A 13,373-nucleotide genomic window follows, 5' to 3' on the forward strand; every position below is an offset into this window, starting at 1 on the left:
TGAATTAAATAAAAGAATTAAACTTCTTTGGTGAGGCTATGCCCACACTGCCATCTGAGTCTAAAGTATCATATTCCTCTTTTTCAAGGTGATTTCTTCTTTTGAATAAGGCTTTTCTTGTAATGTCACCATTTAGTATATGTTTTTCTATGTGATTTTGGATTTTAATGTAGTGATAGTTCTTCAACACAAGAGGGCGACATAAACAACTTTGTATGCAATTGGGGCACTATATAAGGCAATGGAAGAGAAGTCCCCTCCCAGTTCTGACGAAGTCTGCGGTGATTGGCGGACAAAACGCGTCAATGTGATGACATCATTACGCTCGGCGTCTTCATAGGGTTCGGTGCCCACGAGGAGGGAAGAAACAGTTTGCTTCAGCTCCATATTGGAAAGGCACGAGGCATTAAAGATCACGATGAGGCTATCATCCTAAGCAGCCTGCACATGGCGACTTAGAGCCTCAGCTCACTTCCACCGGTGGCAAGTTATTAGCTTGTTTGGCTTAGATAGCCTCTATTGCTATTTATATACGGGGATCATACTCCACATACTGGGAACCATGTGCCCATTAGCCTTGTTTTTGGGGAATTTTTGAACTCTTATTGGAGGAATATGTTTACATTATGCTACACACGTTCTGTGGTCAGCGATAGTAGTCTCATATATCTATAAGGAACTGCATCATTTCTCAGTAGGAGTAATTTTTGGAAACCCTAAACTGGGTATATACATTCAGGTATATTTTGCCTGTTACAATCAGCTTGGATTTTATATACAAAGACCACCTGGCTCTCCACCCCCATATTCATTATTGGAAACACAAAGACCTGATCTTATTCAAGTGAGGTGAAGTCTCCTTGATCCTACTTATGAATCACTTGCTATTGTGGATTCATTTCCACTTGGGGTGGTCACCCAGGAAGGCCTTGCATTCATCATTTTTTCATGATGGTCAAGCTCATGAGAAGGTAATGGAATTATAGGAAGTCATTCCACTTATTGTGGTGTTTACCAAAAAATATCTTTGAAGAATGTTCTCCCTATCTAGATACAATGTGGAAACATATGGAAATCTATGATCACGTAGCTAGGAAACTTCATTGCCTTATGTGGATTCCTGCTTGACGATAATTATCCAGATTTGAAGACGCTGAATGTTTTTGTAATTTTATCATGATTTGTTCACCGTGTCCATGTCCAACCTCTTTATGATCCATGGGATCAAATAAAATATTTTTGTAGCTATTGAATGCAGTTATATTACTCCGCTTGGATTTTCAATTACCACTTTTTGTAGGCAGTGTTGCCCTTGTCATACTGCCATATGTTCTATTATGTACTTTAGGTTTATAAATCCACATTTATACTATAAGTGAGATGGAGATATTACTTTGACACGGATATACGTGTCATATTAGGTGGCTCTTTTCTTTTTGTTTGGTATAAAATCAAGCACCTAGGCATGCAGATTGCTTCTGCAAACATTTGTGAAAGAATGGGTCGCTCTCAGGAGCTCAGTGAATTCAAGCGTGGTACCGTGATAGGTTGCCACCTGTGCAACAAGTCCATCCGTGAAATTTCCTTGCTACTAAATATTCCACGATCTCTCTTGGTGGTATTATAACAAAATGGAAGCAACTGGGAACAACAACAACTCAGCCACGAAAAATGACAGAGCACATGGTGAAGTGCACAGTGCGCAGAAGTTGCCAACTGTCTGCAGAGTCAATACCTAAAGACCTCCAAACTTCGTGTGGCCTTCAGATTAGCACAACAACAGTGCGTAGAGAGCTTCATGGAATGGATTTCCATGGCCGAGCAGCTGCATCCAAGTCTAACATCATCATGTGCAATGCAAAGAGTCGAATTATGATTCTTTGGCAATCCGATGGACGCGTATGGGTTTGGCGGTTGCCAGGAGAACAGTACTTGGCTGACTGCATTGTGCCAAGTGTAAAGTTTGGTGGGGATTATGGTGTGGGCTTGTTTTTCGTGGGTTGGGCTTGGCCCCTTAGTTCCAGTGAAGGGAACTTTTAAGGCATCAGCATAACAAGACATTTTGGCCAATTTCATGCTCCCAACTTTGTGGAAACCGTTTGGGGATGGCCCTTTCCTGTTCCAACATGACTGCGCACCAGTGAACAAAGCAAGTTCCATGAAGACATGGATGAGCGAGTTTGGGGCGGCGGAACTTGACTGGCCTGCACAGAGTCCTGACATCAACCCCATAGAACACCTTTGGGATAAATAAGAGTGGAGACTGTGAGCCAGGCCTTCTCGGTCGACATTAGTGCCTGACCTCACAAATGCGCTTCTGGAAGAATGGTCAAACATTCCCATAGACATGCTCCTAAACCTTGTGGACAGCCTTCCCAGAAGAGTTGAAGCTGTTATAGTTACAAAGGGTGGGCCAACTCAATATTGAACCCTACGGACTAAGATTGGGATGCCATTAAAGTTCTTGTGCATGTAAAGGCAGGCCGACCAATACTATGGGCAATATAGTGTGTTTGCTGTCATTGCTGACCACTCGTTCTTAAAATATCAGTTGTCTAGCTGTCACGCTGATCCAATGGCTTCAATATCTGGAGAGTGCTGACCTGAAACAAGCATGTATATCAAGAGTTCTGACTGCACTCTGGCTTTATAATTGGTTTTCTGTTTCCAGGTTAGAGACAGCCAGACACAGGTAGGCAGCTAGAATTTTTAGAAGATGGCTATCAGTGGTAGCCCATACTCACAGGGCGGGTTTCCTTTTTTTAATATTGTACATTTTTATTAAAGACCAAAGCCCTTTTTTTTCAGAACAGAGTTACAACACTTTAGGTGTAAACATTGCAATAAAAGAAAACCACAATCAATATAAAAGAAAACAAAAACAGAAGAAATATGAACATAATTAGACAGCATAATAAACTGCACAATACAAAGGCACAAAACGACATATGCCTGCACATCCTTGGGTTACATTATTTGTCAGAGGTTTGGTACATAAAGAGGTGCCTGGACTATATGGGGGGGGGGGGGAGGAAGGAAGTCTACCAAAGTCTGACCTGAGTATTCACCCACTAGAGCTGTAAGATATTCCATTTCCCTGATTTCAGAGATTGCTCTTAAGAGATGACTTAGCGTGGGAACCTCAACTGGTTTACAGAGTTGTGGTATCACCCATCTAGCAGCCGTCACAATATGTATTCTCAACCTCTTAGATCGCTTAGCGATACCCCCAAAGGGTAGCCCCAAAATATAGTGTAGCGGGTCTAGGGGTAGGGTAACATTGGGGCAGGTTTCCTTTTATACTCTGTTTTTTTCCTTTCCCTGTTTCAGCTTGTTGCTTTCCACTATCAAAGTTACTATTTTTGATTTTTGTGCCTTTTAGGATAGTGATTTAAAAATAAGGATTCGTGGAAGCAAAAAAAGAGGCACATTTCTGGCAAAAAATTTATTGGCATCTAATGGAATCATACATATTATTGATAAAGCTATGGATTTTGTGGAGCCAACTCTAGAAAGCAACACTAAAGTAAGTTAAAAGTTTTCTGTAAGATTATGGTCAAGGCTTCAATATTACCAAATGCATAATGGAAGAAAATAGGCCTTACATTTCTCAGTCTTGTCAAAGTCTTGATAAACCAATTTTCATTTATTATAATTATCTTTACTATTTACAACTTTTTCTATCATTTGTAAAATTAAAAAAACTGCTTTCAATTAATTAAAGGTTGGTTCATTTTGTAATCATATTTTTACATGCCTGGTGTACTAAAAAAAATCTAGTCTTTTTAAAGTATTTCATCCAAACAGGTTCATCAGTTTGATCTGTTTAATTTGAATAATTTTAGTTATCTATGCTTTAATTTGAACTGGAACTTGAAAAAGTAAAGATTAGCTATTTTGTAAGGAACATCTGGAAATGTTAATTAAGTAATACTAAATGGTAAACTGAAAATGTAGCTTTTGTCTTAAATTCCACATGAAAAATACAAATGCAATTCCTGGTACATGAGGGTACCTAGGGCACTGCTGCCTGGGACTACTAGTCTCACTACTCACTCTACTGTCACTACTTGGTTGCTTGCTGGAGAGGAATCTGTACTGCATTTATATAATTTCTTCTGCTTCATTTTTGTCATTCATGTTGTGATTCAATTCTTTCTGCACGTCGTCTTCTGTTTCTTAAAATTTTCCAGTCATTGGAGATTCAGCAGCCTTCTTCTACCCAGGTGCTTTATATATTTTTAAAGAGAAAAACACATTCAAACAGCAGCAGTTTTTTAGAAATACCACAGTTGTTAATGGAAAACAGTCACATGGTATGTCAGTTTATCTTCTTGCTGGACTTCACCTGTAGGTTGGCAAAACATAAGTAGATCTCCCACTGAGTCCTTTTTTGCCCACAACTGCTCATCAACAGCAAAAGTCAAAAATACTGTATAGTTTCCTACCTTTAATTCTGCTACCTTTTTTTTTTCCAGGAGACAATCATGGAAATCCTGCTAGAAAATGGTAGATACAATCGTTTTAGGTCTCTGTTGGAGGTGAGTTTTTCCCTCTCTACTTTCTCCTTCAGACAGTAATTAGAGTATTGATACATTGCCTGTCATATGCATTTTTTTCATAGAAATCTAACCTGGGTCCTGACTTAGAGAAGAATGGGCCTTATACTGTGTTTGTTCCCAACAACGATGCACTTTCTGGAATGGAGAATGGGACTCTGGAATACCTGCTGTCAAAAGAGGTATAATTCATTAAACCATCCTTTCTAGATGTTACTGATTATAGCTATTCTGGCCATAAAAACTGTAATAAATATAGATGAGTGAATAATAGCATACCCGCTCTGCTACTGATTGGGGGAGTTGACGCCACTGTCTGTTCTACCAAACTAATTACATTCTCAGCTACTGATTTCTTTCCGACTCTGCCTCGTGGCATCATGCCCCCCGAATAAAAAGCCAACCCTTATGGGGAGCACAGGCTCCCTGCCCCCCGATGGATGACATTTAGACTCCTAGTGTGATCCACTGGAATTCCTGTTTTTAAAGGAAACTATCAAAGATAAATAAAAGGGCCAGCCATTGCTGACCTCTTACCAATAATACCAGGTGCCTGGATGTCTTGGCTGGCCTGGAATAATAATTGAGTCAAAACTCCAGATCTCTATACTTGTTGCAGGTCAGTGACACAGACAGTACTAAGGATGCTGGATTAGCATAACAGCCAGGACTGGTTCAGATGCGATTCAGAACAGGAGCTGAAATCCTGTTCACAGCTGATGACAAGTGCAATTTTGAAGCATTCCTATTGAAGTCAGTAAGCCTGAATTCGCACCTATGAAGGACCACACTATCAGAAAATGGACAGGACTCTTTTTCAATTCACACTGAATGCGCATTCCAGTTGCACCACATATACAGTATGTGAACAGGCACAATAGAAACCAATGTTATTTCACATATAATGCGAATTGGATGCTGTTCAAAACTCATCCAATTTGCATTTTTGTGAACTGGCTCGAAGAGTGTTCCTATACAGCAAAGATAATACCAGCTCTGTTCAAACGTTTATGATAGCAGGTATTCATTGGTTATGGACACTTGTTTGCTGGTAAGGTAGACTAATCATCCACAATATTTATCACTACCCGTGTGAGATGTTGATTTGTGCTGTTCTTTTGTCCCATCATTATGTTATGGTGGGAAGGATTTCAATATTAATGGCTACTTTTACATTATTAAAGATTTACATAAAAATCAGATGATGGTCATGGGTGCAGGAAGTCTGAACTTCATAGGACTTTTTTTTATAAATGTGTATGCTCAGATTGTGTGAGTGTGAACACATCTGTGTTTATCTGTGTGCACATCTGTGTTTATTTTTGTGGATGTGGGAGGGGGAGAGCATGATTTTGTCTCAAAGAAAAGCAAAAGTGATCAGGGAAAATCTGTTCCTATTCATGAGTTCTTCCTCCGACAGCAGTCAGCTATTGAATGCTATTGGGCAATGCCTAAAAACACACAATCATTTCACAATATGACTATAATGCTGATGGCAAATCCAATACTTCACAAATTCAAACATTAGCACTCTTCAGTCCATACAGTATTATTTACATAAATTCTTTTTTTCCACTTTTCTTTGTACTTAAACAGGGGTCTTGGAAACTTTTAGAACTTATGAGATACCACATTGTCTCATCTGCTGAGGTAAGTTTAATTGTTAGTTACTTAGTAGCAAATCAGAGAAGTATACAGCACAGCTTCCTTGTCAGTTGCTAGGTGTAGGTGGTATACATTGATGGGAAATCTGAAGTCTAGTGAGATCTTAACGCAGAGCGTAACATTCCTCTGCTTTGGGATTTTATGTGATAGACCAACACAAAGTGGCACATAATTTTGAAGTAGAAGGAAAATGATTATTAGTTTTCAAAATTTTTTACAAATAAATATCTGAAAAGTGTGGCATGCATAGGTATTCAGCCCCACTGAGTCAATGCTTAGTAGAACCACCTTTTGCTGCAATTACAACTGCAAGTTTTTTGGGGGATGTCTCTACCAGCTTTGCACATCTAGAGATTTAAATGTTTGCCCATTCTTCTTTGCATATTAGCTCACGTTCTGTCAGATTGGATGGAGAGTGTCTGTGAACAGCAATTTTCAAGACTTGCCACAGATTCTCAATTTGATTTCGGTCTAGACTTTAACTGGGTCATTATGCTTTGATCTAAACCATTCCATTGTAGCTCTGGCTGTATGTTTAGGGTCGCTGTCCTGATGGAAGATGAATCTCGGCCCCAGTCTCAAGTCTATTGCAGACTCTAACAGGTTTTCTTCTAAGATTACCATGTATTTGGCTCCATCCATCTTCCCATCAACTCTGACCAGCTTCCCTGTCCCTGCTGAAGAAAAGCATTGCCACAAAATAATGCTGCCACCACCATGTTTCACAGTGGGGATGGTGTGTTCAAGGTGATGTGCAGTGTTAGTTTTCCACCACACATAGCGTTTTTCTTTTAGGCCAAAAAGTTAGATTTTGGTCTCATCTGTCCAGAGCACCTTCTTCCACATGTTTGCTGTGTCCCCCATATGGCTTCTCACAAACTGCAAACTTTCTTATGGCTTTCATTCAACAATAGCTTTCTTCTCATCACTCTTCCATAAAGGCCAGATTTGTGGAGTGTACAACTAATAGTTGTCCTGTGGACAGATTCTCCCACCTGAGCTGTGCATCTCTGCAGCTCCTCCAGAGTTACAATGGCGTCTTGGCTGCTTCTCTGATTAATGCTCTCCTTGCCTGGCCTGTCAGTTTAGGTGGACGGCCATGTCTTGGTGGATTTGCAGCTGTGCCATATTCTTTCCATTTTTGGATGATGGATTAAACAGTGCTCCGTGAGATGTTCAAAGCTTGGGATATTTTTTTTATAACCTAACCCTGCTTTACACTTTTCCACAACTTTATCCCTGACCTGTCTGTTGTGTTCCTTGGCCTTCATGATGCTGTTTGTTCACTAATGTTCTCTAACAAACCTCTGAGGGCTTCACACAACATCTTTATTTATACTGAGATTAAATTACGCACAGGTGGACTCTGTATACTAATTAGGTGATGTAAGGGATTTCCGGCAAGAAGAATCGCGATCGGGAACGCGCATGCGCGAAAGAGGTCCCGCAGAAGAATTGCCGGTTGTGCGCAGGAATGCACGATCGCGCACATGCACGCACACGTGCACATGCACGGCGAAGGTTGGCGCCAGATGGGCTATTTAAGATGCGCCTCTGCCTAGATTCAGTGCTGACTGGTCTTCAGCTCCCCCCTGTGTCCTGCTTGTTCCTGTGCGATTCCTTTGGTGCTGACCTGGCTTGTTCCTGACCCGACTCTGAGTACTCTCCTGCCCCCCGGTTCCTGACTTCGGCTCTGATCCTGACTTTGGCTTTTTCCTTCTGATCCTGTACCGCGCTGCCCGACTGTTATGACCTTGGCTATTCTACAACTCCGCTCCAGTCCTGTGTCCTGGCTACATAACTGGCGCTGCTGTGCATCTGCCAATCCACTGTACCTGCCTGGTCCATTTCTACAGTATCCAAATCAGAGGATTTCCTGCCTACCAAGGTCATCATCTGCAAGAGCCGCAAGCAAACCTCTGGCGCTCTTGTCCCCCTGGTCCCTAGACTCCCTCTGTTCCAACCTCAGCGGGGTCAGGGCTAGTGACGCAAGTGAGGCCGACCTCGTCAATTCAGTCTCCTATCAGGTACGTGACAGGTGACTTCTGAAGGCATTTGGTTCCACTAAATTTTAGTTAGGGGTATCAGAGTAAAGGGGCTGAATACAAATGCATGACACACTTTTCAGATATTTATTTGTAAAAAAATTTTAAAACCGTTTATCATTTTCTTTCCACTTCACAATAATGTGCCACTTTGTGTTGGTCTGTCACATAAAATCCCAATAAAATACATTTACATTTTTGGTTGTAACATGACAAAATGTGGAAACGTTCAAGGGGTATGAATACTTTTTCAAGGCACTGTATAGCCATCTTAGCTTCTATTTGATCTGAAGTTGCCAAAGTGCTACACATTTGATCAGCTATGATATCACTCATTTGATGGCTTGACAGTTTGGTTGACAGCACAGGCAATTATGACAGTTATCATTCACATCATGCCTGGAATGTAACTGTTTTAGGAACCTATTAAATCAATGGGTTTAGTTCCACTTTAACCATAGAGAACTTATCTGCATGTCTTGGAAGACTTCTGCCTGCTATCTTTTAAATGTGGGACAACAGGTGATGACATGTAAATACTATTTCTTCAAAAGATTTTGAGTGGCTGTCTTTTTGATTCCTTTTGGCTTACCCTCTCAGAAAATTATTGGTGGTTCAGTGTGCATTGATAAGCAATAACAAAAGGTCAGTGCTAAGAGAAGTGTGTAACACTACAATTCAATCAAGTGTGTAAATATTTTTTTACACAAAGCCAAAAGTTATTATTTAGTTTTGTATAGAACATGGGAGGTTTAGAACCTCTGTCTGTTTTTTTTTTTATTGCTGCCTATGTCCCCACTGGGGAGATTCGCCCTCATTATTGGTCCTGGTGACCACTGGCTCAGGTACAGAAAGTGATGGGAAACCCAAAACCGTACACCTGCTGTGGTGAGAACTGTCTAACAGGGCTAATCCATTGATTTTGACGAGATCTACTCTTACTTCTTGCTGTGTCTCTAGAAAAGGAAGTAAATATAAATCATCCTGATGGGACACAGACAATAAAAAAAACTGACAGGGACCTTAACCATTCTATACTCTATTCAAAGCTTTAACATTTTTGCATTAAAGCTGAATTCCAAGTATGGTTTGTATTTTCTAGGTTACATTGCTCCAGCTTATGTAATCCATACCTGTGGGACTGCTGTGGAAGCAGAGAATAGCTGTGGCAGTAACCACTACTACAGTGATGGCTGCAATCTTCTGGATCCCATGCTAGTCACAGTTCAGAGAACACCTTGGAGTTGATTTAATAAAACTGGAGAGTGCAAAAACTGGTGCAGCTCTGCATAGAAAGCAGTTTCCATTGTTTTTTCAAAGCTTTATTGAACAGGCTGAAATTAGAAGCTGACTGGCAACCATGCACAGCTGCACCAAATTTTGTGCTCCCCGGTGTTAGTAAATTAACACCCTTGTATTTTGAATCCAGAGTGTTCTCTGATTAGATTATTGGTCAAGCTGTGATGTCACTGCCCCACCTCTCCACAAGAATATTGGAATTCATTGATAAAAATGCAAAGCGTTCTTTGAATGGTGATCATATAGTCCCCTGTGGTTAATATGCAGTATGTGGCAAGTGACCCCCTATGGTTAATATGCAGCAGGGCAGCTGATTGAAAATGTACCTGGAAGATAGCAGCAATCACTGTTACAGTGGCAGCTACTACCACGATTTCCAACTCCACAGTGATCCCACAGGTATAGAATATGCATATTTACATTGGTCCAAGCCTGACCAATGTAACTATGCAATACAAACCATACCTGGAATTCAGCTTTAACATACATCTTATACATAATATACATAATGAACATAATGAGGCTGATTTGCTAAAATGGGTGACAATCTTTACACAATAATTTGTGTGAATATTCACTTTAAATATCTAATCATGTGTAAAGCAAATTTCGCTTTACGTATTTTATCTGCATATGATGGGATATTTTAAGTGACTCTTCATACAGCTTAGTGTGAAGATTTTTGTTTAGTAACTCAGCCTTAGTTAGATTTCTGATATCTTTTATATAAAACATTAACATCAGAGGTATTCTTTGATATGTGTTGAATCTTGGCAAGGTGTATGGGATGGTGAAGGGGTATTGAACAAGGGGGGGGTGGGAAAGGGGGTAGGGAGGGGGAGGGGTAAGTGTAACGAGGTGGAAGAAAGAGTACTAGTCTAGAGTTGGTGGGCAACTCAAGTTGTATTTAGGTTATCAGCAATGTACTGAGCAGTTAGGGTTATGTAACCAGCGAGTCCATTGGGGTTTGAATTTGTGTTGGGTGGAGTTCTTAAAGGCGGATCTTTTTTCCATTTGACATTGGAAATTAAGATCCGTGATCAATGACTTGAGGGAAGGAGCAGTGGTAGTGTTCCATAATCTGGCTATATTAATTTTGGTTGCGAAAAGGGTATGAACAATGATAGTATGGATGGGAGTTATGGGGGAATTTTTCAATCCCAATGTGTATGTGCAAGTGAAAGGTTTGGTGTTATCGATGTTTTGGATAGTTCGGAGGTTAATTGGAAGACACTGTTCCAAAAGGATCTAATTGACCATAGTATATGTAATGTTGACCCTACATCTTCACATTGTCACCAGCAAGAAGCAGAGTTTTTTGGGTAGTAAATGGCTAGTTTGCCAGGGTTAGGTACCATTGGTGAAGGATTTTTAAGTATGATTCCCAGTGTTAACTATATCGGGAATATTTGTGAGTGGTGTTAAATGCTTTTTCCCATGCCTGTGTCGTAATTGGTTCTGAAAGGGTTTTTTCCCAGTTAGTTAGGGATGTAGGTTTTAGAGTGAATTGTAAGTTAGTTATATACGTGTAGAAAGTGGAAATACCCTTACCTGGGTATTGTGGTTTGGTAAAGAAATCATAGGCGGTATTTGGGATCTTTGTGGTATGGGATATATTTTTTGTTTGTATGCAATGAGCGATTCTTAAGTAGTATTCAGTGGTAGGGAGATTAAATTTGGTTTGGAGATTTTGAAATTAATTTAGAGTGTGGCCTATATAGAGGTCTCGTTTTTTCCATTGGGATAGTTCCAGAGAGGGTGAAATGAGATGTAGTATGTTAATTGGGGTAAGGATTTGTTTGGTGTCAGTGTATTCTGTGGTTAGAAGATCATACCAGGCTTGTAAAGCGGCTTGGATACATGGGTGTTTCAACTGGTAGTCTGTTCGGGGTGTTGATGGTATTAGGAATAAATTTTGGGATTTAAGTGGAAGAAATGGGAGGGTTTCCATTGTTTGTGGACCAGATTTTTTTCTCTTGGGTTCCATCAAAAATATATTTGATCAAGAAGAGTAGCATTATAGTAGGATTTTAGGGGGGGGAGACCTGCGCCTGTTGAGCATATCAGGAGATTATTAGTACACCTAGGCTTTTTAGAATTCCATAAAAATTTGGCGAGAATTGATTGTAGTTTGGAGAAAAGGTATTGGGGATTAGTATGGGAAGTGTGTGAAATATATATAAGATTTTGGGCAGGATGTACATTTTCAAGGTCGTTACTCGGCCCCGTTTGAAGCTGATATCTTTTATAAATGTTTGATCATCATCTTGACTCTTTACAGCTGGATGTTGCGAATATCATATCATCCACTCAGATTATGAGTATGGCAAACCAAATGATCCAGTTTAACACAACCAGTAATGTAAGTAGTAGAATGTTTCTGTTCATTTGTAGCTCTTTAGGATGTAGTCAATGTTCATTACTTTCTGTTGTCTCCTAAAAGAGTATGAATTAAGTATATATTTGCATAAAATGTGGATCTGGCACATTAATTTGGTCTCCTAAAAGTATATGAATAAAATACATTTCATTTATATTTTCATAATAAAAATGCTAGTGAGCTTTTGAGACACCTTGACTTATTGGAAAGTCACATTATCCTTATTTGGAAAAGAAGTGAATGAACCCTTTTCCACACATACATAGAAGCGCAAGTAAGGGAGGATATCAGGATTAATAAAAGAAAAGACAAAGTGACATTATTTTTTGAGTTTTAAAAGCCATGTAACGTGACCACGGGCACCAACTGTCTTTCTCCGTTAGCGATCTGATTTTCTATTTCAGTAATGTTTACTGATTTTTCACAAAATACAGAATAAAAAAGATACCAGAGCATGCACTCAATAATAAATTCTTATACAGCATACAATCAATAAGAGAACAGCAATCAGTAGACAATAGCTTTTTCTAAACGATAATCCATACAATATATCCTGAATTACATTCCAAGAATAGAGATAAAAACGTCAACTGTAGTATTACAGTACAAGAAAACCACTCTGAACAACTACGAGAATATCCACCTTTTATAGAAAAGGTATTAACATAAAGATCTATGAGAACAAAAATTGCATATATAACCTCTCAATAGCATATGAGTTTGAGCACAGGATTTAAAATATAGAATATAGTAATGTTAACAAGAAGAAGGAGAAGAATGTATAGAAAGGAGGATAGGGAATAAGCTAGGGAAGATGGTGAAAGAGAGTGGCTGTTCAAAGGACCATTTCTGCCAACCCAACAAGTTTGTTGTTACCAGACCGTAGTTGTAAGTATGAAATCCAGGGGTTCCAGACCTTATAAAATGGCCATTGTTTGTCTCACATATCACTAACCATTTTTTGTTAAGCATTATCCAGTTTAGTTTGCACTTCATCAATGATAGATCAGCCACCCTGCCCTTCCACAATGTGGCTATCATTATCCTAGCCAATAGAAACATAGAATAAATCAAAGTTTGAGTATGTTTAGAAAGTTTGCCAACTGAATCATTTAGGAGGGCTATCCTGGTGGTATTAACCATAGTTATAGCAAGTCCACCACACAAGCAATACTGTTCCCACCTGGCCACATCAATGAAAGCAAAAGAAAGAGAATCCAGGGTAAATTTTGGATCTGAGTTTCTAATGTCCCTCTTACCACTTGGCGGTTTACAGAGTGGTTTAAAAAGAAGTGAAACTATATACAGTACATAGAAATGATCATGTGTTGTTAGAAATATGGTTTCTAGTTCACTACTCTTTGAGTTTCCTCAGTCATCCAGAAAAAGTAATTTTACCTGGGAACTCACCATGCTTTCCCTTCT

At 39.6% G+C, this 13,373-nt stretch overlaps 1 protein-coding gene across 1 annotated transcript in view; it reads left to right on the forward strand.

Moving 5' to 3' along the window:
- Nucleotides 1-13,373, forward strand: part of STAB2 (stabilin 2) — a 197,896-nt gene that overhangs the window by 84,280 nt on the left and 100,243 nt on the right. Inside the window, exons 13-17 of the mRNA XM_089651824.1 lie at nt 3,383-3,526; nt 4,479-4,541; nt 4,625-4,741; nt 6,156-6,209; nt 11,850-11,930. Of these exons, the coding sequence (XP_089507950.1) occupies nt 3,383-3,526; nt 4,479-4,541; nt 4,625-4,741; nt 6,156-6,209; nt 11,850-11,930 (459 nt within the window). The remainder of the gene's footprint in view (nt 1-3,382; nt 3,527-4,478; nt 4,542-4,624; nt 4,742-6,155; nt 6,210-11,849; nt 11,931-13,373) is intronic.

Source organism: Staurois parvus, unplaced genomic scaffold (assembly GCF_062004578.1).
Source record: "Staurois parvus isolate SC_StPar_1 unplaced genomic scaffold, SC_StPar_1.0 ptg000025l, whole genome shotgun sequence".
Taxonomy (NCBI): domain Eukaryota; kingdom Metazoa; phylum Chordata; class Amphibia; order Anura; family Ranidae; genus Staurois; species Staurois parvus.